The 23,890-nt window shown below is 52.1% G+C and overlaps 1 protein-coding gene across 28 annotated transcripts in view; it reads left to right on the top strand.

Moving 5' to 3' along the window:
- Window positions 1-23,890, top strand: part of ATXN7L1 (ataxin 7 like 1) — a 285,586-nt gene that overhangs the window by 231,419 nt on the left and 30,277 nt on the right. For 24 of the 28 annotated variants that reach the window (XR_007920485.3, XR_007920483.3, XR_007920484.3 and 21 more), the window contains 3 exons: window positions 14,176-14,465; window positions 17,703-17,785; window positions 18,616-18,872. Coding sequence is in view for 23 of the 28 variants with exons in the window: in XM_051848825.3 (XP_051704785.2) it covers window positions 14,176-14,465; window positions 17,703-17,785; window positions 18,616-18,872 (630 nt within the window). In the remaining 5 variants the exon portion in view is untranslated. The remainder of the gene's footprint in view (window positions 1-14,175; window positions 14,466-17,702; window positions 17,786-18,615; window positions 18,873-23,890) is intronic. The other 4 variants (XM_089328460.1, XM_089328464.1, XM_089328461.1 and 1 more) reach the window with 1 other exon arrangement.

Genomic DNA, 23,890 nt, shown 5'->3' on the forward strand with positions numbered 1-23,890 from the left:
ATATTCTTGTTTGTTTTTCATGCTGTCTTTGAAATCCTATGTTTTATTTTTATAGATCATCTCAGTTTGAACACTAAATTTTCATCAAAACTCCTTGATTCATTGTTAGATATCATTTAAAATTGAAGGTTGTAAAACAGATTCCCATACCCACATTATTCCAAGTATATTTAAATATTTTCTAATAACTGAGTCAAGTATCTGTTTTTAACTTTTTTTTTTAAGATTTATTTTTTGGGCCAGCGCTGTGGCTCAATAGGCTAATCCTCTGCCTTGAGGCGCCGGCACACTGGGTTCTAGTCCCGGTCGGGGCACCGGATTCTGTCCCGGTTGCCCCTCTTCCAGGCCAGCTCTCTGCTGTGGCCAGGGAGTGCAGTGGAGGATGGCCCAAGTCCTTGGGCCCTGCACCCCATGGGAGACCAGGATAAGCACCTGGCTCCTGCCTTCAGATCAGTGCGATGCACCAGCCGCAGCGTGCAGGCTGCGGTGGCCATTGGAGGGTGAACCAACGGCAAAAAGGAAGTCATTTCTCTCAGTCTCTCTCTCTCATTTTCCACTCTGCCTGTCAAAAATTTAAAAAAAAATTTTTTTTTTTAATTTTTAAAATTTTTTACTTATTTATGTGACAGAGTTATAGACAGTGAGAGAGAGAGAGGGAGTGACAGAAAAGTCTTCCTTCCAACGGAAGGAAGGAAGACTCCAAGATTTATTTTGAAAGTTAGAGTTAGAGGGAGAGACAGCCGGCAGAAAGATTTTCCATCCACTGGTTCATTCCCCAGATGGCCACAATGGCCAGCGCTGGGCCAAGCCAAAATCAGGAGCCAGGAGCTTTCTCCAGGTCTCCCATTTGGGTGGCAGGAGCCCAAACACTTGCGCTGTTTTCCGCTGCTTTTCCAGGCTATTAACAGGGAGCTGGATTGGAAGTGGAGCAGCCAGAACACAAAACAGAGCCCATATGGGATGCTAGCGTTGCAGGCAGCAACTTGACCCACTACGCCACAACACCTGCCCACGTTTTTAGCTTTTAATGAATTGAAAATAAAATTAAAAGGCCCATTCCTCACTCAGCCCCAGTAACCACATTTTAAGCACTCAGCAGTCATTTTCAGTGCTAGTGGCTGCTATTTAGCACAGCAGAGTTCTAGACACATCAACCTGATGACCCTGGGTAGGCCCCTTTTGACTCTGATTCCAAGGCGTGTGAATTGGGCTCCTCGGCTCTCTCTGAGGGAGGAGGAACACTTGCCCCTCTCCCCAAGGTAGCATGCTGCTGCCAGCCTATGACATGCAGGACAGAGTTAGACCACGGAGGGTCTGAATCCCCTGCCAAAGTTCTGTTCCATCACTCCAAATGAGCTCCCTGTCGACCCCTACTGGCCAAGAGGGCATCAGCAGTGGCTGCCCATGCGGGCCCTTGGCCTTTCAATGCGATTCAACCACAGGTGTGGGCCACCCTTTCCCAAGCAGCTCAAATTCACAAGTGCAGCAATTAAAACGCCAGTCCTGAGTTCACGCCGTCCCTCTGGTCTTCTCACAGAGAGCTAAATGGTCTGTGGTGTTGTTATTTTCTCTCTTCTCTGGCTGGGTAGGTTAAAAAAGAGCTTGTTGAGGAAAAAGGGAGGAGAGTAAGAGAGGGCCCAAATTTGTCCCCTGCAGAACTACCTGCCAGCACTCCCAGGCACCCCAACCCCTCAGCCCCCGGCTGCTAGTTCTCCCTCCTGCTCGCGGGCACTGCCCCTGAGGGAGCCAGTGACCAGAGCATGCCCAGTGCTGTGCCATGGCATCGATGTCCCCGTGGGCCGTAACAGCAGGGGATGCAGCAAGATGACTTGTTCCCCGGGCGAAAGTCAAGAGGGAATTGTGGCTGTTTGACTCTGTTGAGCATTTCAGCCTTGTTTTATAAGGCCCCACCCAGTCAAGGGACCAGGCGCTGGCTTGGTGACCGCGTCAACCAGCCTGACTTTCCCAGCTGCCAGCGCTTCGTCTACCCTGGTGCAGCCTGGTGGGTGGATGGGGCACACAGGCCGAGGGATGGCGGCTGAGGTGGGCGGGAGGCAGGCAGGAGGTGGGAGGAGGCTTTCCAGGCTTGTTGCCTTCTCTTTGGGCTTTATCAACCCACACGTGTGTGTTGAATGCTAAATATGCTCAGCTATTAAAAATGCAGGAGATGAGCCTGCTGCTCCAGAAAGAAAATGAGCCAAAGCAAAAGAAAAATCAGCAGGCTCCTGGCCTCCCTGTGCGTGCCCTACAGCACGGTGGGGGAGGCGGGGTGGGCGGGACAGAGGCTGGGGAGTGGAAATATTCTGAATGTCTCCTCAGGGCTTTGTGGAGAGGGAAATGACAACAGAGAGCCCTGGCCAGACGCCTGCGGAGAGCCTGGGCGGCTTATCTCCTCCTGCCTGGCACTGGCACGAACTGGGGACGAGACTGTGGCTCAGGATTGACGGCTCCCAGATGACACAGGGAGTCGGCTCAGGGGTGCCACTCAGGCTGGGAAGTCCTAGCCACCCCAGTGCTGCAGGCGGCTCTCCGAGGGACCCAACTTGTCCACCTGCCCCAGATGCCTCTGCAGGATTCTCTCAGTCGCCTCCCCTGGGCCTCCTTGCCCCTCGCCCCACCCTTCTCCAGGCCTCACTCCCCACCCCATCAGAGCAGCATGGCCCCCTGCTGCACTCAGAAGGCATCAGCGGCCGGGGTTCTTTGCCTGCAGAGTAGACATTCCATTTGTGAGGAGCCACCGAGTGGAAGGGGCAGATGGGTAAGAGAGGCTGAGAGGTAGACAGATCAGAGCAGGCGCCCAGCCAGGGTCCCTGCCAGGACAGGGAGGCATCCAGATGTCAGCGTCCTCACTGGGTTTTCAGATGAGTAAAGTCAAGGACAATGGACAGCTCCTTGGGTGTGCACGCGGCTGACCTTGCTCAGTCCCAGAAGTGCTCTGAGAGAGGGAGTGGAGCCCAGGGGAGGAAATTAAAACAGGACAGTGAGGGAGGATGTATGAGCAACACAACTTGGTAACCGGGGTGCGGCAGACGGGATAGCACATTATGGGTTTTAGAAGCTGCCATCAAAACCTGTCCGTTAGTCCTGGGTGATGAAGATGAGAAAACAGAGGCAAAATGACATGGTGGGCCCCAGACCCCGTGCACAGCTGCACAGCGACCGACTGGGCCTCCAGCCCAGCCTGTCTGTCCTGTGGTGCCGTGATAAAGAGCACGGGGCTTCAGAGTCCCCTGCAGTGAAAACCCATTCCTGCCTTTCCTTCTGCTGCCTGGCCTGGGGCATCCCTTGTGCGCCTTGGTTCTTCATCTGTAAAATCATAAAATCGGGGATGGAGCTTGAACGGCATCCCAAGTGAGCGAGTGGTGCTCGGGTGTGCCCCTGTGAACTTGCACCCCCTTTGCTGCGCTCAGTCTCTCCTGCCAGGGAGGGAGACACCTCCCCTAAAGCATTGTCCTTACCGACCATTGGTGGGGAGCCAGTTCAGTTTTTTTTTAAAGATTTTATTTTTATTTTTATTTTGAGAGGTGGAACTACAGACAGTGAGAGGGAGAAAGAGACAGAAAGGTCTTCCCTCCATTGACTCACTCTCCAAATGGCCACAACGGCCAGAACTGCACTGATCAGGAGCCATGAGCTTCTTCCGGGTCTCCCACACTGGTGCAGGGGCCTAAGGACCTGGGCCATCCTCTACTGCTCTCCCAGGCCATAGCAGAGAGCTGTATAGGAAGTGGAGTAGCTGAGTCTCGAACTGGCGCACATATGGGATGCCAGTGCTGAACATGGAGGATTAACCTACTGTGCCACCGCACTGCCCCCCCCCCCCAGTTCAGTTTTGATTGTGTTAGGTGATTTAACGTTGGCTGAGAACATCCGTGAGCATTTGTGAGCCCTTCCTCAATGCCAGACAATATATGTGGTGCTGGGATAACTCCAGAGTGACATGTATACTAGGACAGAGTTCTAATCCTCAGATAACTGTCTATCCAGTCAGGACACATAAATTAGAAATCAAACCTGGCCGGTGGACATGATTCAAGGTCGGTGTAGCAGAATCACCTAGGAAGGAAGCACTAACACCGAGAGGAGAGGACATTTCCTTGGGGTTTAGACAAACGGGGGAGTGTGCCTGGAGAAGGGAGAAGGACATACCATAAGGAGAGCCCAGCCCATGCGAAAACAGAGCCAGGCGTTGTAAGAGCCAGGTGTCCAGCAAGGACACCTGGTAGCTCCCCACCTCACAGCCAAGAGAAGGCCTGCGAAACCATTTGCTCTGGCCCTGCCAAGGCAACCACAGGCTGAACTTGAAATTCAATAAATCTACAGCAGGCTAATGTTTAAGTTGATGATTTCGTGTGGCCCGCGAATGAGGCTACAAATATCCAAATGGCCCTGGGCAGTAAAATGGTTCCTCAGCCCTGTAGGAGGAGATGCTGGGCGGGGAGAGGTGGGGTGGTTTCTGAAGCTGGTGCTCTGAGCAGGGGGCGCTCCCAAAGCCTTTGATGGTCCGATTTGGCAGGTGGCCGAGTGCAGCTGGATTCAGTCACTCAGAGGCCGGGTCAGGAAGATCGGTGGTGAGAATTCTCATCACGTTCAGGCGAGCAGTGCTGGGGCCTCAGGCGGTCATGCGGGAAGGGGCTCCTTTAACAGCGCCTGAGAGGTAGACTGTGAGCGACTGCATGTCAGGGAGGAGCCAAGGTCTCTAACTGGACAGTGACTGTAACAGATTTTTAAAATACAAAACTTAAAGTAATTTGGAACAAAGAATTTCTGGAGATTGCTGTTGGTCCAACATGAACGCTGCACTCTGGAAGATGTTTTTAAAACGTGCTTTGTTTTTGGGTTGGAGGTGGTTTAAGTGCGAGCTCCTGGGTTGCAGTACTGAGTAGGAAAAAGCAGAGTGAGTGCCTCCTGGGAGAGGAAAGGTGCTCCCGGGGCAGTCCTCCAGGCCACAGGCGGGGACACTGGTGGGTACCCAGGGACCCTTCGCCATTCCCTCCTCTCCCCAAGTGCTCAGAATGAGTTTCTTGAGGCAGAAGGTTGAGACCAGGATCCCAGGGTCCCTGCTCAAGGCACCAGCTCCCGACCTCTCAGGGCAGGGGAAGGAGGATGTTCCTTAAGGAGTTCCTGCCCCTTTCCCTGTGTTAGCTGCTTGGAGGGAGACAGGGAGTATGCGCTCAGGAAGGCGAAGAGCAGGCCTGCACACTGGACAGGCAGCAGCTCCGATGGCGGGAGCCAATGACCTCTGGTGGCTGCAGAGGGGAGCGCTCCGGCTTGCTGCTCCAGAGCCCAGGCTCTTGGTCCAGCACTGGGGACCCAAATGCCTGAGACTCTGTCCCACTGTGCCCCAGCGTCCTCCAGAATCCACTTGTCCTCCTCAGATCCTGCCCTCAAAGGCTGTGGCGCTGTGTCTGCACCGATGCAGATGTCAGCGGCCATTCACTTTAATTGCATGGCTTCCGGTTCTCAGTTGCACAGGGAGACACTCTGAGCAGATGCACTTGGTTTCCGCTAGGGTTGTCCTTAAAACCCTCCTGGAGTCCTTGCTCCAGGCTGTACCGCTGCAAGCACAGCTGATCCTGCAGGTGGCCTGGGCGCCGCCTCATTCCCTACTGCCTCAGGACCCATCTTCCCTCTTGCTGATTTTCTCACGGTTCTGGAGCACTAGGACTCTCCGGGAACATCAGGACATTTAGTGCCCCCTGTTCCCCGGGGGAGGGAGCATGGAGACACCTTCTGAGCTCCGTGCCCTGGGAAGCCCTGAGTAACAGATGCGCAGGAGGGGCTAACAGACTAGTGGGGAGGCCATGCTGGGGCCCCCTGCCTCAGGACAGCTGGAGCAGCTGGAGGGGTGCATGTCATTATTCCTCTGGAAGACATCTTGGAGCCAGCAGAGGCCACCTTGGCCTGACAGACTGCAGGCTTCAGAGACGAATGTACGAGTGGAGGCTGAAGTCCCCGCTCACTCTCCTTTCAGAATGTGCTGTGCAGATGGGAGCTACAGCCACCAATCCAGGCCTCTGCTGTACCCAGCAAGCTAGGGATAGGAAAGAGGGGGGATTGTACAGAAAGGCAGAGGGTCCTGGGAAGGAGCCGCTGGGGCTCAGAGGACCGCAGCCGTCACCGCGTTCTGCAGAAGTGGCCCTCCATCTGGATAAGTGTGAGAGGCCGCCTGCTCCCACCCCTCCCACCTCATCCATCTTGTCTGCGTTATGGGACCAGAAGGGACTAGGAAAACAGAAACTTTCTGATGGTGACCATGACCTGCACCCCAAATGTACACTGCAGAAGCTTCAGGGGCAGCAGACGAGCAGGTACACGCTTCTCTGCCCTGTTGTCTTGCTGCAGTTGGTTGGAGTCTGCTCCGAGCCTGGCACCATGCTGCGCACCCCTACCTATTCTCTCATTCAGGCTTCTCTAGTAGCTTCATTTTACTGCTACAGAAACCATGCAAAGAGCTGTGAGGGCCTGGTAAGGTAGGCAGGGCAGCTGCAGGTGCTTGTGTGGGCTTCGTGTGTCCTGAGGCTGCCTGCCAAGAAGGGAAAGAAGAACCCTGGGCAAGTGCTCACTGCGCCTGTCTAGCCAATGCCCTCTTCTGTCTCTCCCAGAAGTGTTCCTGGACTCGCGAGGTCCTGACACCTGGAAGCCAGATGCCCCTGCCTTAATGCGTCCAGCAATAGAAAAGGCAGCACTCAGATCTGGATTCATTCAAAGATTATACTCCTAACCCTTATCACACACTATGGTGCAACACCTTGCCCTTCCATGGATTTCCCTAACTATAACAAGGCACAGACTCTCAGTTCAGCTCTACTTCTCCTGTCTGGTTTTATTTATCGGCTTCTGGCCATTTTTACAGTTCATCCCAATCAGCTTGTTCATTCCCATCCCCAGCTGGCTCAGGGGAAAATCCCACACCGTTCTCTCGGTGGGCAATCACTTCTGTGCCATCACTGATGAGGATGCTATGACCTTGGCTGGCAGTAGGCCCCTGCCCAGCTCCGCTGGAATGAGACCCTGCTGGGCAAGCTTTTTTTTTGCCTCTGCTGCAAGAGCCACTCACTCCCGGTAACTATGTGTTCTGATCTCATTTCTCCAGTTTAGTGAAAGGATGTGTGTGTGTGTGTGCGCGCACTTATTTTTTTATTTGATAGACAGCCCTGATATCCAGCTCACTTCCCATATGCTTGTAATATCCAGGACTGGGATGGGTCAAAACCAGGATCCAGGAACATAATCCAGGTATCCCACGTAGGTGGCAGGAATGCAACTACTTGAGCCATCACCATTGCCCGCCAAGGCCCACATTAGCAGGAAGCTGGAATCAAGAGATGAAGCCAGGAATTAAATCCGATGGAGGTGTGGGCATGTTAACACCCAACCCAAGGTATGCTTTATGCAAAAGCATTCAAAACCATGCAAGGCCAGGAGACTTTACACACCATGCTTCCTCTCTGACCAGCAGGTCTCATACTCAGCCACGACATAATATTAGATTAACCTGGCAGAGTTTATTACCCTCTTCTATGGGCCAATACCCTATTTTCATTACAGTGTTTACAAATTGATGTTTTGAAAGGTTTTCTCCATGTTTTTCCAGATGGAAAAAAAAGTCACTTAGTCCTGTGTCAGGATTTATATGGGACTCCCTAGATGTGTCCTCCCATGGGAGGACTTTGTGACTGTCATTTACTCTGATTCTTAGGCATTGCCCAACTCCCAGCGATGGTCCCGAAGAGTTCTTCACCTGGGATAATCTAGATTATAACTTCCTGAGAGCAGCCCCCAAAATGCATCCAAGAGAGCCAAGTAGAATTCCTTCTCCAAGGGTGTTTTTGAAAGGGTGGACGCCGTCCTCTCTGTTTGGGAGGAGTGAGTGCTTGCTGTGCCTGAACGGCAAGAGGCTGAGCAAGGTGGCCCTTCCAGGGGCCTGCCAGTGAGTCGGATTCTCCAGCTTCTGCCAGGCACATGGGCCTTGGTCGAAGGACTTGCAAGTGGAAGAACAGACAGCTGAGAACTCCCATCAGACACATAACCCACAGCATAAATACCATATGTCTTGAGGCTCCTGCCTGTCAAATCCATCTTTCCCCGGCCCTGGTGAGTGGAGAAAGGCTGGTGGTGATTTCTGCAGACTTAAAGACTTCCTGCATCATTCCCTGACTTGAGGCATCTCTGTTGATGATAAAAGGGGAAATCGCGGTCCCCAGCAAAGCACAGCTGGCCCTGCGGCCCGGCGCTGCCTCTTGCAGCCATCCCCATGATTCTCCACCTCTGCACTTCTGCACACGCCGGCAGGCAGGGAGAAGCTGCTTGGTGCCAAGAGAGCCATTTTTCTTAAAGTCAGAGGACCTGCCTTCATCTAGAAAGATAAATTCAGAGAGGCCAAGCCCAGAGAAGGAAGACACGGGCAGCCAAAGCAGCACAAAAGGAACAGGAGATGGCCACCCTTCCCCACGGGCAGCCAGAGAGGAAGGGGAGAGGAGGACTCCCTCCTGGTGCATCGGACACGCAGGGGAACGAGCTGCAGCACTGGGCGTTGCTGCCTCGCAGGCACTGTGAAAGCTGCCAGGAAGCGTGGAGACTCATCTTGTCAAAAAAGGACAACAGTGAGCGAGCTGATGCGTTCCACTAATAGTGTGTGAGTGCATCCCTTCAGACAGAATCGGCAGGCACTGTGGCACAAGGGGGTTAAGCCTTCTCTTCAGACGCCAGCATCACCTGTGTGAGTTCTGGTTCCAGCCCTGGCTGCTCCACTTCCCATCCAGCTCCCTGCTGATAGGGCACCCTGGGAAGCAGCAGATGATGGCTCAAGTACTTGGGTCACTGTCACCCATGTGGGAGACTCAGATGGAGTTCCTGGCTCCCGGCTTCCACGTGACCCAGCCCTGGCTGTTGAGTGTATTTGAGGAGTGAAACAGTGAAGGGAAACTCTCTCTCTCTTTCTCTCTCTTTCTTTCCTTGTCACCCTGCCTTGCAAGTAGATGAAAAATAAACATTTGGAAAAAAAAAAAAAAAAACTGGGGAAGGGACTTTAAGGGGCTGTTGCTATCCCAGGGTTGACTGCCAGGCACCTAAGCAAACAGAATGAAATGGCTTAGCCAGTCATCTGGGCACTGCCAGCTAACCAGCCCCCCCACCGGCTCCTCACTGCATGTGGGGGTGTTGGGGTGACTGTGATGAGACACAGCAAAGATGGGAGAGGCCCGTGCTAGGAATGTGGGAGTCAGAATCCTTGGCTTCTTTCCAAATGGAAAATAATTAAGTTTGTCCTTCAGTGTCCACTGCCATCTGGAAGGGACCCTTACCTGACCAAAACAGGGACACGTTACTGGCTGGGGAAGGTGGTGGTAGAGGCAGTGAGGGAAATGAGAAAGGGGACAACAGGAGGAAGCAGAAGACAAGTCCCAAGTGATGACTCGGGGATAGCCACAATACCTCCCTTGCTGTGGGTCAGTGAGGTGGGGGCTGGGGCTCTTAATAAGTACTTAACATCCACTGGATCTCTTGGCTTAAAAAAAAAAAAAGCTTGGATATCCAGGACTGGTTTTTCCAAATTGTGTGGCGCCATCTTGCAATCATCACCTGCTTTGTTCATCAGTTTAGGATCTCGGGGCTCTCGCCAGTAGTAGTGAAGAAAGGAGCCTGAATGCTCAGATGGACCAATGGCTTGCATTTATATTGGGGGGCGAGGATGACAAGGTCAGTAGGAGTGATTTCCTGTCTCTCCCTACCTCTCCCCCTACCCATTTCCTCTAGGGGTGTGTCTGACCCTGCCCACTGTGGCTGAGCTGCCCACTTCCATGTCTTCTCTTCCCTTTCTCAGCTCATGATGACTGGGGCTTGGTTGGGTCAAAGCCAGGAGCTGAGAACATATTCCATGTCTCCCGGTGGGTGGTAGGAATCCAGTTACCTGAGCCATCACTGCTGCTTTCCCGGGGTCTGCATTCACAGGAAGCTGGAGCCAGGAGCCAGAACCAGCCACGGAACCCAGGCACTCCAGTGAGGGCCTCAGGCATCCCTGCTGGTGTTCTAACCTCCAGCGCCACCCCGAGCCCAAAGCTTTTGGGAGAGAGAACGTGCACCAGGAGAGCGAAGTCTCTGGGGAGCTCCCAATTCTCCTTCCCTCTGTCAATACACCTTCTCCCTTAACTAATGAACACCCTTGAATGTTTACCTACAGGCACTCAACCCCCCTGCTCTTCTTACTGCCCAGAGGTGGCCACTCACCTGGCACCAGGGACATTTGCTCTCTGGTTTAGCGCTTTACTGATTTGCCTGGCCTTGGGAATGCTTCCAAACCTTGTTGATCAGATTGTTTTCCCCAACACCGCCCATTCTTCAGTCCCGGATGACTGCACATTTGCCTTTCTTTCCTGTTTCTGATGGCTCCAATTCTGTGTCCTCCGTGTGGGCACTGGGATTGAAGTCCAGCTGGAGTCCCGGCAGTGTTGCCATTACAGCGTATGAATAGGCTGTACTCATTCTGTAGCAGAAAAAAATCCAAATGGCCTGTCTCAAACTCAGTTACACACAGTTGGGAAGAAGCATCACCAAGGAGAATGAGTCGGCTCATGCTGGCCCACGTGTCTGCACCTAGCGCACCTGTGCTCACCGGGCTGCCTTAAAGACTGCATTTGGAACTGGAGGTTGACGCTAGAGGAAACCCTACTGTGAGCACTTGAGGCGTGTTGTGCTCAACTTTAAATTTATTTCCCTTTGTACAGTCGTTCCGGGCATCGTATGTTTGCTGAGGTCACGAGAACTCGACGTAGGCATACATCCAGGGCTTACATCCATAGACGTGCATACATCCATGGTAACTGGAGGCCTTTTTTTGTTTGTTTCTTGTTGTTGTTTTTTTTTTTTAAGATTTATTTATTTACTTGAACGTCAGAGTTACTCAGAGGGAAAAGGAGTGGCAAAGAGAGAGAGAGAGGGGTCCTCTACCCACTGGTTCACTCCCCAATTGGCCACAACAGCTGGAGCTGTGCCAATCCAAAGCCAAGAACCAGGAGCTTCCTCTGGGTCTCCCATGCGAGTGCAGGGGCCTAAGGACTTGGGCCATCCTCTACTGCTTTCCCAGGCCATAGCAGAGAGCTGGATCGGAAGTGGAGCGTCCGGCACGCATATGGGATGCCAGCACTGTAGGCGGCGACTTTACCTACTAAGCCACATCGCCGGCCCCACTGTAGGCCTTTGTTTACTCTTACCGGCTCATGCAACAGGAGCTGGACCTGGAACTTGAAAGTCCTGATTTCCTTTCCTAAACTAACTTGGCTTCACGAAGAGTCTGTCAGAGAAGGCCGTGCAGTCCATGTGTTCACATCCGCACCGGGAGTTTGACTTTGTTTTCCTTAAGAAGTAAAGAAGTCAACAGATCAACACAAGAATGAGGAATTATATCAAGACGTTTGGGAGCAGGTTCCTGTAGTACATACTTTTGAAGTTAGTTTTATAGAGGTATCATTTAGGTTGTGTGAGTTTTGTCTTTTGTGAGGGTTTTTAGTGTGTATCCTTCTAAAACTGTTCCATTGTGGTAAAATTCACATAATCTAAAATTTACCACTTAACTGTTTCTAATGTACCATTCAGTAGTGTTAAGTACATGCATATAGTTGTATTGCAATCTGCAGAATTCTTTCTGTCTTACAAAATGGAAACTCTATACCCGGTAAACAATGGCACCTTTCTCCCTCCCTTCAGTCCCTGGTAACCATTGTTCTTCCTTCTTTATGAATTTGATTACTCTAGGTACCTCATATAGGATTACACAGTATTTTTCTTTTTGTAAATTACTTGATTTGCTTAGCATAGTGTCCTCAAAGTTCTTCCGTGTGTCAGATTTCCCTCCTCTTTATGAATTTATTTTCATTTTGTTTGAAAGAGAGAGAGAGAGATCTTCCAGTCCATTGGTTCACTTCCCCAAATGCCCACAGCAACCAGGGCTGGGAGAGGCTGAAGCCAGGAGTCCAGCACTCAATTCAGGTTTCCTGTGTGGGAGAAACTCAGGCATCTGAGCCACTGCCTCCCAGGGTACGCATTAGCAGGAAACTGGGTGGGAAGTGGAGGAGCCAGGGTCTGAATCAGGCGCTCCAGTATGGGATGTGGACGTCCCAAACAGCATCTTAACAGATGTGCAAAACACATATGCTTCCTCCTTCTTAAGGCTGAATAATACCGAGTTTTGTTCATCCATTCATCTGTTGATGGACACTTGGGTGGCTCCCACCTTCTGGCTGTTGCAGATATTGCTGCTATGAACATGAGTGTATAAGTACCTCTTTGAGATCCTGGTTACTGTAACTTGTGTTTTTCTTTTAACTGAATGAAGGCATGCACCTAGAAGAATTCCTTATCCCAGCACTGCAGGGTTGGTTTGTTTTTTCATTTTGAAAAAAATCGGGAATGCAGCAATGATTTTTGCCGGGTGATATCTGCACAGCTGCTTAATGTACTCACTCATCAGGGGCTTCAGCCGTCCGTGAGAGCTGCCATCAGATAGAAAGCAGAAGTTTTCAGCTCTGTCTCAGTGACTGAGATGCTCTGAGCAGGGACAAAATGGCCAGTGACACTGGGTCTTGGTCCATTTTCTGATGCTATAACTGAATACTTGAGACTGGGTGACTGATAAAGACAGGTTTATGTGGTTTATGGTCCTGGAGTGTGGGAGGCCTAAGAACGTGGTGCTGGCCCCTGGTTAGGCCTTCTTGGTGCATCCTGATGCATCAGAGGGCATCCCATTGTGAGGTAAAGTGAGCTGCAAACTAGCTCGGACACTGTTTCTCATCTTAGAAACCTGCTAGTCCCCTCCCTCAGGCCCTCATGTAATCCCAGCTAGTTCCCAAGGGCCCCACTTTCAGATCCCATCGACATATGAAATGTAGGACCAAGTTTCTAAGACTCGAACTTTTGGGGGGACACATGCCAAATGTAGCCAAGATGTATTACTCAAACCATTCCAGCTTCCCCTCCGATGGGACATTGCACACCCCCAACCCCCAGGGCAAGAAGCTCATGGCATCCCCACACACTCTGCTCCACACCACGTGCCCTTCTCCCTGCAAAGATCTGTAGCTAACATCTGTGATCAAAGTCAGAAGAGGGACAGGGGCTGTCGGGGAGAGGACTGAAATCATTTCATGAACAAGTTGATCAGAGAAGCAATGCGTGAATGAGTCTTAGCCTGCCCAGTGGGTGATGAGAGCCCTCCCCAGCTAATCCCCGCACTCCTACCCCCTGCCTCCATCATTCGGTGCTCTGAGAGCTAAGTTGGTTCCTCTCAGCTCCGAGACGATTGGGGAGCTAAAAGGTTAGCAGTCTAGCCTCACACCAGGAGGAATGGGACTCTGGTACAGGGAGTGAAGCAAAGTTTATTCACTTCCACATTTCAGCAGGAGACAGTCACACACAGGCCCATGCTCAGGGCCCTCCAGGCTTGCAGAGCCGCAGAAATCAAGTGCGCGTCGGCCACACGACGGCCTAGCAGGGAAGTGGGACTAAGGTGACAGGTTCTAAAGCGTGAATGCACACCTCTGTGCTCTGCCTCCTTAAAATTCATCCTCTCACCTGCCAGCCCTGAGAACTGCCTATTTACATCTCGAGCTGCCTAAAATGGAATAGGGGATCATGTTACATGGCGGCTCACTCGGTGTGAGCCCGGCCCCCAGAAGTGAGCCTGATCCACAAGCCTTCTGCAGGCGCTGGCCTGAAGCCACTGCTGCTGCCGCTGCTGCCCCCGCCACGGGGTATACCCCGTCAGTGCTGCAGAGCTCAGCAGCTGTCAGGCCAGGTGGGGACTGGGCACAGGGGGAGGGGCATGAGTCAGCAGCAGCGCCTCCCAGCTCCCCAGCAGGTGCCTTGTTCTGCCCAAGGTGCCGTGTTGAAGGCGGCCAGCACGCAGGGCCTGCTTGAGAGCCGGCCTCGCAGGAGCCTTGGGGAGGGAGGCCATCAGTCGGCTCTGATGCTATCCCTGGTGCTGCGCCAGCTTCGCACCCCCTGTCGGTCCCTTCCAAGGCACAAATCTCTCTCCCATCAAAACTGGAATCCTGCTGCTCCCTTATAGGAAGAGTATAAATAAGTGATAAGGAAGTGTTCAGATAACGATAAGCGGGTATAACTCCTCAGCGGACCAGATGTATCAAAGAAGGCGATTGTGTGTGTTCATTTATTTTTCAGCGTTCCGGTTCCTGTAGTCAGTTTAGAGAAAATTCCTAACCTAGTGAAGGCAGACGGTGCCAATGTCAAAATGAACTCTACAACCACTACTGCGGTCACCTCCGCCTCCTCCTCCTCCTCCTCTGCTGCCATCTCCACCCCACCTTTAATTAAGCCCATCTTGATGTCCAAGTCAGTGCCACCTTCGCCAGAGAAGATCTTAAATGGCAAAGGAATTCTATCAGCCACCATAGACAAGAAACACCAAAATGGCACCAAAAACAGCAGCAAGCCCTACAGGAGACTTTCAGGTACGTGTCAGTGTCCTCAGAGCCTGGCCCGTGAGTGGACTGAAAGTGAGTCCCATCTGCAACCCGAGGGTGACGTGTTCTTACAATTCAGCAGCTCTGTTTCATGTTAAGAGGGACACGGGGTCTCCCTGCAAACAGGCCATCCACCCAAGTAAACCCCAAGGGAGAACTCAGGCTCCCATTCGTGGGGCCTCTTGTGAGGGTTACCATGGTGACCAGGAGGCAGGGAGCCCTGCCATTGTGTGGATTCCTGGGGTGTTGTCAGCAGGTGGTCCTGTGTAGCCATACTGTGTTGACTTGCTCAACTGCCATGATTGACGGGGATGGCCCCTAGGAACATCCCACAGCAGCTCAGGGCCTGCAGGCGCAGCCCCATCAGCGATCCTGCTGCCTGGGAAGACACTGCCTGGGGCCTTTGACTCTGTAGGTTTCCAGGCAGTTGACAGTTGGAACTGCAACTGACTCTCCTGCAAAACCAGGTTGGAATTCCCGGTGAAGACGTGGGCGGGCCCGCATGCTGATAGGCTGGGAGGAAGGCCCTGGGCTTGCCCCTTGACTGTCTGAGTGGGCCTGTGGCCATTCCTGGAGGTGACAGCTGGTCTGTTGGCAACCTTGTGAGGATGGTGTTTGCTCTTGAACTGCTGTGGAACTCTGGCAGTGCTGCTTTCTCAAAGCACAGGAAAGGCTGCGAACTCCTGATCTCTTCACACACGCGGGGCGCTATCTCACAGTGAAAGCCACCTTATGTGAGAAAAACCACCTTCAGGTTGTGAGCGTAATGTTCAAGTGCCCAGGGTATTGTGTGTAATTTTTATTTTCTTCTTCACATGTATCCATTTGTAGTTTTTTTAAATCTCACATCTGTAATTCTTTTTAAAAATGTGTGTCCTAAAAGTACCTCAGGCCCAAAGCATTCCAATGAAACAGTTATTATACCCTGCCAGTCCCACCATGTACTGCTCACCCACTGTCACGGGAGAAAGGGAGAGTCCAGGGCTCTCTATGAGTGTTGGGGGGCCTTACTTTGTGGGCTGGAGCCCCCAATCCCTGACTGTCTTCCTGGATGGAACGGGGCCCAGACAGGAGTTGAGGATGGAGAGAGGACAACGTCCCTGGGGAAACCAGCAGGCCTGGGCACAGTGTCCAGAGCACGAGGTGCTTGTGGTAGCAGAAGTGTGACCTTGGCTTCCAGCCTGCATCCCACAGTGAAACTGTTTGTGTGGGTTTTTTTTTGTTTGTTTTTTTGCAGGTTATAGTTTCTGAGTTGTATAGGTTGTCTTGTTGCACTGGAGGTCTGTTGCTTGCTCTCCTACTTGGCTTTCACATTTGACAGTTGGCTCCTGCCTCCAGCCAACAGGCTGCTCATCTGCAGGCCACCCTGAGGTGCTAGTGTGAAATGGGCCCTGGGTCTGATTGGCGAAAGAACTCTACACCAGGCAGCCTGGGGCCTGGCACCCATGCACTTACTTCTTGCTGGTCAGAGAGGGCTTATGGGAAGTAAACCTCTCCAGGCCTAGCAGTGTTCTTTACTTAAAAGCAAAGCTAGAAGCCGGCGCCGTGGCTCAATAGGCTAATCCTCCACCTTGCGGTGCCGGCACACCGGGTTCTAGTCCCGGTCAGGGCGCCGGATTCTGTCCCGGTTGCCCCTCTTCCAGGCCAGCTCTCTGCTATGGCCAGGGAGTGCAGTGGAGGATGGCCCAGGTGCTTGGGCCCTGCACCCCATGGGAGACCAGGAAAAGCACCTGGCTCCTGGCTCCTGCCAGGATCAGCACGGTGCGCCGGCTGCAGCGGCGGCCATTGGAGGGTGAACCAACGGCAAAGGAAGACCTTTCTCTCTCTGTCTCTCTCTCTCACTGTCCACTCTGCCTGTCAAAAAAAAAAAAAAAAAAAAAAAAAAAAAAAAAAAAAAAAAGCAAAGCTAGAAAGAAAAAAAAGAAGCAGCCAAAAGCGAAAAAGGGAGGGGGTATTTTCACAGCCCACCGGGGAATCGGTCTGGGATATGAGACTGGTTTTCCTGCGCACACACCAGCATCACCACCACTTTAACCTCCTTCCTAAACATTCCTTTGAAAACAGAACACACGCGTCAGTTCTGCTGAGCGTCTACCCCCCTGTTCCAGACACTTTGCCAGCCAAGTATCCTCTTGTTCGTTTGTAACCATTCAGAGCCCTTCAGGACACTGCTCCAAGTTTCTGCACCCCCACCACCCCAGGCCCGCCTTGCTGGGTGCTTTCTAGAGACACCAAGGGCATCTAAGAGCTGCAACTGTGCAGCCTAAAGGTCTCAGGCCCTCATTGTTCTCATAGGGAGAGCATTTTTCTCATCCTGTCATCACAGGGGCGGGAAAGATATGCACATGAGTGTTAAAAAAAAAAAAAAGAAAAGAAAAAAAAGATTCCTTAGAAGTAAGGGCCTCCCCAACCAAGGCAGGATCTGGGGGAAGCCAGGCCTCCCCAGAGGCCATCCTTCCTCCCCAGGGGCCTGCCTGTCCTGACTCCCCTGTGGAGCATCAGGCCCAGGGCTGGGGGCACGGCCAGCTGTGAGAGTTAGCAGCCCCCACCCCCACCTCCACCCCCACCCCCGCACCTGCACCTGCAAGTTCAGCTCCACAAAGGCACATACCCAGACATCTGCCCTGCCCCTCCCGTGGCACTGCTTGAATGTTCCTGAATCAGGTAAATGATTTTTTCCGGTCAGCGAGGCTGTGTGGAGAGCCTGTGCTGAGGGCTTTGTGAAGCGTGAGAGAGTCAGGTCACACTGACATGTCAGAGGATAATCTCCCACTTAAATGGCTCAAACTAGCAGGAAGGCAGGCTGGAGGCAGGGGCATGTGCACCCTCCCAGCAGCTCTCTCCTCTCCGCGGGCTCTCCCGGCTCGGCAGCCAGCTGTGCCCACAGTGCCAAGGACCTGGGACCCATACAAGTAAATACAGCCTGAAGAGCAGCACGACTTCTTCCCTCGGGGGCCCACTCCTGCCCTGTTCCCCTGTGCCCCATGCTGGACTTGAGTTCAAGAGGAGCACCAATTCCCCCCACCCCCACCACCAAAGCGGTTCACAGAGCATTTTAGCAGCCGGTTGTAAAGCAAAAACAACAACAGCGACAAACCAGATTGCCTGACAATGTCTCACTTGTTGGTGCAAATGTGCATTTTTTTTTTTTAAAAATGTAGTCTTAATGCCAAAACCTATTTAGTCTCCTTTTTTCTTATATTTTTTGTTTGTTTCTTAAACCAGAGAGAGAATTTGACCCAAATAAACACTGTGGAGTATTGGATCCCGAGACAAAGAAACCTTGCACAAGATCCCTCACCTGCAAGGTATTTCTCTTTCCATAAAAAATACTTCCTGCTCTCGCTGGGGCCTTTGTCGAAATGTTTGCATGCCACTCTCTGCACACTGCAGGGTGTGGAACCTCGACATGACCTCCAGCTGTTCTTTGTAAGGGAAATGCTTTCTTCTCATCCATGGTAGCAGAGTGCCTGCCTTGAGCTGGCTGGCTTTTTAAGAAGGAAAAAAAAAAAAAAAACTAGGCTTCCCCTGTTACTTGTGAGGCCAGACAGTAAATTGTATTTATAGGCACTCACAGGCGGTTCTGAAGCCTGCTACGCTGTAATGTATGCAGGAGCGGCGGCGGCGGCAGCGCCCTGAAAGGCAGCCCCGGAGGGGAGGATGGTCTGCCGCGCCCCTGATCCAGCCACCCGGGGCGGCCGCCATTGGGCAGCCCAGAGCCCCCTATTTCATACTGAGCTGCGAGTGCTTCTTGGGATGGAGGCCGTGGCCCGGTCTCCCTGGTGGCTCTGTTGGTCTGGGCCGAGCGCAGCCTCCCACCTGCACCTGGATTAACTCTGGCATTCCCTCGCGGCTGCCTTTCATCGGAGAAGTCTCCATGGGTTCTTGCTGAAGCTCGTCATCTTATGCCATTCTCTGGAGGCAGCTCTGGCTTCTTAACACCAGGAGTGTAGGGCATGGTTGCGTTCGTGCGGTCTCTGCCTCTTCCCAGCCACAGAACAGGAGCTGCTGCCTTGAAGTTGACTTTCGAAGCACCTCTAAAATTCCCATGAATTGCTATTTCTGAAATGGAGGGCCTGGGGAAGCAGGTTTATGTGCTGATCAAAGAGGCTGTGCTTTTCATCTCTCTTCTCCTTAGACGCACTCGCTAAGCCATCGGAGGGCAGTCCCGGGCCGGAGAAAGCAATTTGACCTCCTCCTGGCGGAACACAAAGCCAAGTCCCGGGAAAAAGAAGTGAAAGATAAAGAGCATCTCCTGACCTCCACACGGGAAATACTCCCCAGCCCATCCGGGCCGGCCCAGGATTCTCTACCAGGATCCTCGGGGAGCTCCGGGCCAGAACCGAAAGTCGCGTCCCCTGCGAAATCGAGGCCACCTAACTCTGTCCTTCCCAGGTGAGTTCTACCTCAGCGGGCGAAGCCACGCGTCCGCCACCCGGTGGCTTTCCCTCGTTCCGTCTGTGGTGTGCGGGCCGATCGTGTGTTACGTGGAAGTCATAATAGTCCTGGTGGTTGGAAAGTTTCAATGAGACCGTGTGCGTAAGGGGCCCGGCCCAGCGCCTGCCACTTAGCGTTTTCCTGACTTGACAGCCAGTTTCACTGCTGTCACCACCACCATGGCTGTCATCATCATTACCATCAGCCGCGGCACTGTCATAGCAGGCCTCGTATTAGACGAGCGTGTGTTTCAACAGAGCAAGAGTGAGCTGGAAAGAAGTTCCTGGAAGGGTGACACATCACCCACCAGACAACTTCCTGGTTGCCTGGGTTTTGTGTCCTTGGAGATTGAACAGAGAGGGGAGACCTGGGTAGATGGGTTGTCAGCACGCCTTAGGAGCTCACGGGACCGTGCCAGCCCCTTTGCCACAATATTTTGTGAGTTTTTTTCCACCATCAGGGTGAAGGGCAGATTGGCTGGGCAGAGGCTATTTTTGTTCTTACCTGAAGCTGTTCTTCAGAGCCACCTGTTTGGGGTTTTGTGTGGTTGTCCCGGACCAAAAGGAAAAAACAGAATGAAAACCCATTTGCATGAAGAGAAATTTAAAATCCTTGTTTGTGTGGGGTTTTTAAATTTATTTAATTTGAAAGAGAGACAGTGACAGAGAAAGAGAGAGAGAGAGAGAGATCTCTCAACTGGGCCAAGTCGGAGCCAGGAACCAGGAACTCAGTGTAGGTCTCCCACATGGGTGGCAGGGACCCAACTACTTGAGCCATCACCTGCTGCCTCCCAGGGTGCGCATTAGCAGGGTGCTGGCATTGGGAGCAGAGTTAGGACTTGAACCCAGGATCTGTGATATAAGATGTGCATGTTGCAAGTGACATCTTGGCCACTGCACCAAATGCCTGTCCCCATGCATGTCACGCGTGTGTACTTTTACCAGCAGTGAGCCAATTTCCAGGTAATGGGACAGGGAACCAACCATTCATTCAAAAAATATCTACAGAGTGCTTGCTCCGTAAGCAAGTTACCGTGTTAGGGATTCTCAGGCAGGGGTGCAGAGAAGAATGAAATGAGACCTTGCTGTTGAAGAATTTACAGTTTAGAAAATGAGAAGACTCGAATACCAGTAATGTCATCAAAGAAAAGCATTAGCGATAGTCTGGGAGAACTGCAGAGAGTAGTATTATCTGGTGATTGTTTCATGCATCCACCGTGAGCCTCCCAGGGTAATTGTCCGGGTAGCAAGGACACTTGAAGAGAACATGGTTATTAAAGAAGAGGGGAGTTGATTTTTAGAATCAAGTATTTGTGGGCAGTGGTTCCTGCTCTGCCTGGTTCCCACCCTCATGTGCCTTGCGCTTTGGCGCAAGCCTGACTCAGCCTGACAGCCAGAGTCCTGTGCGGCTTGAGCTGAGCTCAGCGTCAGGCCTTCAGGAGGGCACGGTCAGACAGAACTGCCACCCGGGCCTTTCCATCATCATTCCCATCCCTCACCTGGCAAGATAGTGCAGACGGACTTCTCGCCGTAACCCTGGGTGTTAGGTGAGCCTAACTCCCCGTGTTCTGAAGCTGAGGGCACAGTTTTACTCCAGGCTTCTGGGAGGAGCTTCCATTCTAGGCACATCAGCTTTCTAAACCCCGTTGTAGCCGTCCACGTTTTCATTCCAGCACAACCTTCTCTGGTACCTGGTAGAAGAGTAGACTTGCCTCCACCTGCAGGTAACAGCCCTTCCCTCATCACCGGCATGCACCCAGATCCACGTGTCCCGTGACCCGCCGCCGCCGCGGGGTTTCCTGGGATCCCCCAGGGAATCTCTGATCGTACGTGTCTGCACTGCTTTCTAGTGGATACAGGCACTTCCCACCCAGGCAGCGGTACCTGGCTCAATAGCAGTTAAAAAATGCACCAAGCCGTGTGGGGCGTTAGTTAGGATCGCCTTTCTTATGCTCCCCTTTGGTGTAATTTTCAGGGGAATGTGTGTCTGTCGAGAAATAAGTGCCAGGTGTTTAGTTCCCTTAGGGAAGCAGAAGAAAGGAGAAGTGAGGTTGGTCAGGAAAGGGTTCTTTGGAAAGGCACTGGGGGAGGGGGATGCAGGGGCACGCGACACATGTCGATGACAGAATCATCTTCCAGGGCGATTTCCTGTTGGGGTGGGCTCCAGAGACCTAGGGGGCAAGTTCACTTCCAGAGTTAATGGGGAGAACCCTACCTTTGGATGAGATCCCCGCAGAGACTGAAACAGTGTGAGCACAGGTTAATGTCACAATCACACAAAACTTAGGAAAAAAATTATTTTCTCATTTTAATGATATGAAAGAGTACTTCAAAACATTCATGGAAAAACTGAATTGAGATAAGTTTATGTTTGTATAATTTTTTTCTGAAATCTATGCAGTTTTTTTCATAATACACACTTTTTTCACGAGCTGTTTGAAAACCCTCCATATTTAACAGCTATTTCGTCTACACGAATGATCTAAAATTGCAGGCAGGTGTGGCACAGAGAGTTAAGCTGCCACTTGGGAGCCCTTGTCTCATATCAGAGTGCCAGTTCAAGCCCCAGCTACTCTGCATTTCCAATCCAGCTTCCTGCTGATGCGTCGAGAGGTAGCACATGATGACAGCACAAGTACTGGTCCCTGCCACCCCCGTGGAAAACCCAGATGGAGTGTTCAAGCTCCTGGCTTGAACCTGGCCTGTCCCTAGCTGTTGAGGCATTTGGAGAGTGAACAAGCGCATGAAAGCACTGTCTCTTTCTCTCTCTCTTACTCTGCCTTTCAAATAAATAAATAAATAAGTCTTTTAAAAGATGATCTATAATTCGTTCCAAAAGAGGTAAGTGTTTGACACAGAAGTTACGATGCCAGTTGGGAACATCTGCACCCCATATGGGAGTACCTGGGTTCAAGTCCCAGCTCCGCTCCCAATGCTGGCTTCCTGCTAATGCATACCCTAGGAAGAAGCAGGTGTTGACTCAAATACTTGGGCCCCTGCCACCATGTGGGAGACCGGGATTGAATTCCTAGTTCCTTGCCAGTGCCTGCTATTATAGGCACTTGGGGAGTGAACCAGTGGATGGGATCTCTTTGTCTCTCTACCTTTCAAATAAATAAAGTAAAATACATGAAATTAAAAATAATAATAATTGGCAATAATATATCCGTCACACATGAATAGAGTTATCATAATCCTTTCCCAGTTCTGAATTTCCATTATAAGAAATGTTAACATGTATGAATTTATTTCTTTACATATCTTTTTCATAACCTTGAAAATCCTTCAGTTCTATTCTTGAATTGCACCTCATTCTCCTCAGAGATTGCTAAAAAAAAAAAAAAAATGGAGCTTGGATCTAGAATTAGGAAAGTTAAAGTTTGCCACAGGGTTGGAGCAGGATTTGAGCTGGGTCTCTCCACGCCATGCTTAGTAACCAGGCAAGCGTGGTCACAGTCCTTTGCCTGCGTAGCCTCAGTTTGCTCATCTGTGAAATGGAGCCCGTGACAGCTCAGTGACAGCACCGAGCCCTTAACCAGCACTCAGCGCAGGGCAGCTGTTAGTCATTCGTGGCACTAGTCCCTAGGAAAACCATGGGAACAAGTGAGGGCCCTGGTGCCCCTGCCCCCTGTATACCCCCTCCAGGCCTCTGTCCCCAGCCTGAGCGCCCTTGAACAATGCACCTGTGTGCTCCTTGTCTTTGTCCCCAACTCAAAGCAAGCACATTTCTTACCCCCAGGAGCCTAAGGGCTGTGAGTAGCTAAGCCAGCCACGCCCATCAGGACCCTGTTGCAGAGGGTGAGGAGCACTCTGACCAACTGGGCTGTGGCCCCTGGAAGGACAGGGGAAGGGTACACCGTGTACCAAAGAGGCCTGGGCACACTCCCCTCTGCCTCCTCGACACTCACTTCCAGTCAAATGGCTAAGAAGGCAAAACCCGACGAGCCCTAGACTGCCAAGCGCAGTACAGAGAGAGGCCAGAGCTCCGGTCTCCTGAGAAGAGGCAGGATGCGTGTGGAGCGAGAGCAGCCTGGGCCCCTCCCTCCTCTGAACCGCGCTCATGCCGCCTGCAGCTCTTCCTCTCCCTGCACTGCCTCTGTGTCCATTGCTCAGTCTGGGTGGCCTTCAGGTTGTGCAGACAGGCACAGAGCTGTCTCAGTTCTTATTGGCTTGGCTGCCGTTTTCCTCATCTGGGAAAGGTCACTCATCATGTCCCGATCCCAGGGCCGTCGGCAGCTGGGGTGAGAAAATGCCCATGAAGTGACGGGCACATAGTGGGGACTCAGGTAAGGTCAAGGCCTTCCGCTCTCCCCCCAGAGCACTTGAACAGATGTGCCTCCTCCTCATGCTGGGGCGGGGCTCTCTGGAGCTTTCCTGGAGTTGAACTAGACAGGGACCTGTCTGTCAGCAGATACTTTGTCTTCAGATCAGACTGGCAAATAGAGAGGGGATGGGTGATTAGCACTGGGAGGTGGGGGAAGACATGTGGATGGCAGCTAAACAGACAGGAGCAACTCCGTCAGCCTTCTCTCCTCGCCCAGGCCTTGTTTTTTTCCTGAAACACAGGCTGGCTCCCATGAACTCTGGTCCACCAGTGCCACCCTGCCTGGAGCTCAGCAGTCAGGGCTGGAAGCATCCAGCAGGCCATCATCTCCCGGAGGCTGTGCACAACCTCAGGGAAGCCTGCCTGGAAAGCCTGGAGCTCTCTCTGTGCGGGTGCACACACACATATGTACACGCAAACGTGCATACTGGCCCCTCTTCCTGTTGTCCTTGGTGCCTAGAGTCAGTGCTAGGCTGCAGCACACCCACCTCCATGCCCAGCCCTACTCCCCAGGAATCTTCTCCACTCACCTCCTGCCATCTTTTCTCTGGCAGCTGGGACTTAACTCTTGAGTGTTTCTTTTCTTTTTTCTCAGGATTTATTTATTTGAAAGACAGAATCATAGAGATAGGGAAAGACAGAGAGAGAGAGAG

This window comes from Oryctolagus cuniculus, chromosome 3 (genome assembly GCF_051225735.1).
Source record: "Oryctolagus cuniculus isolate XC-2025 breed Fujian yellow rabbit chromosome 3, ASM5122573v1, whole genome shotgun sequence".
NCBI classification, from domain to species: domain Eukaryota; kingdom Metazoa; phylum Chordata; class Mammalia; order Lagomorpha; family Leporidae; genus Oryctolagus; species Oryctolagus cuniculus.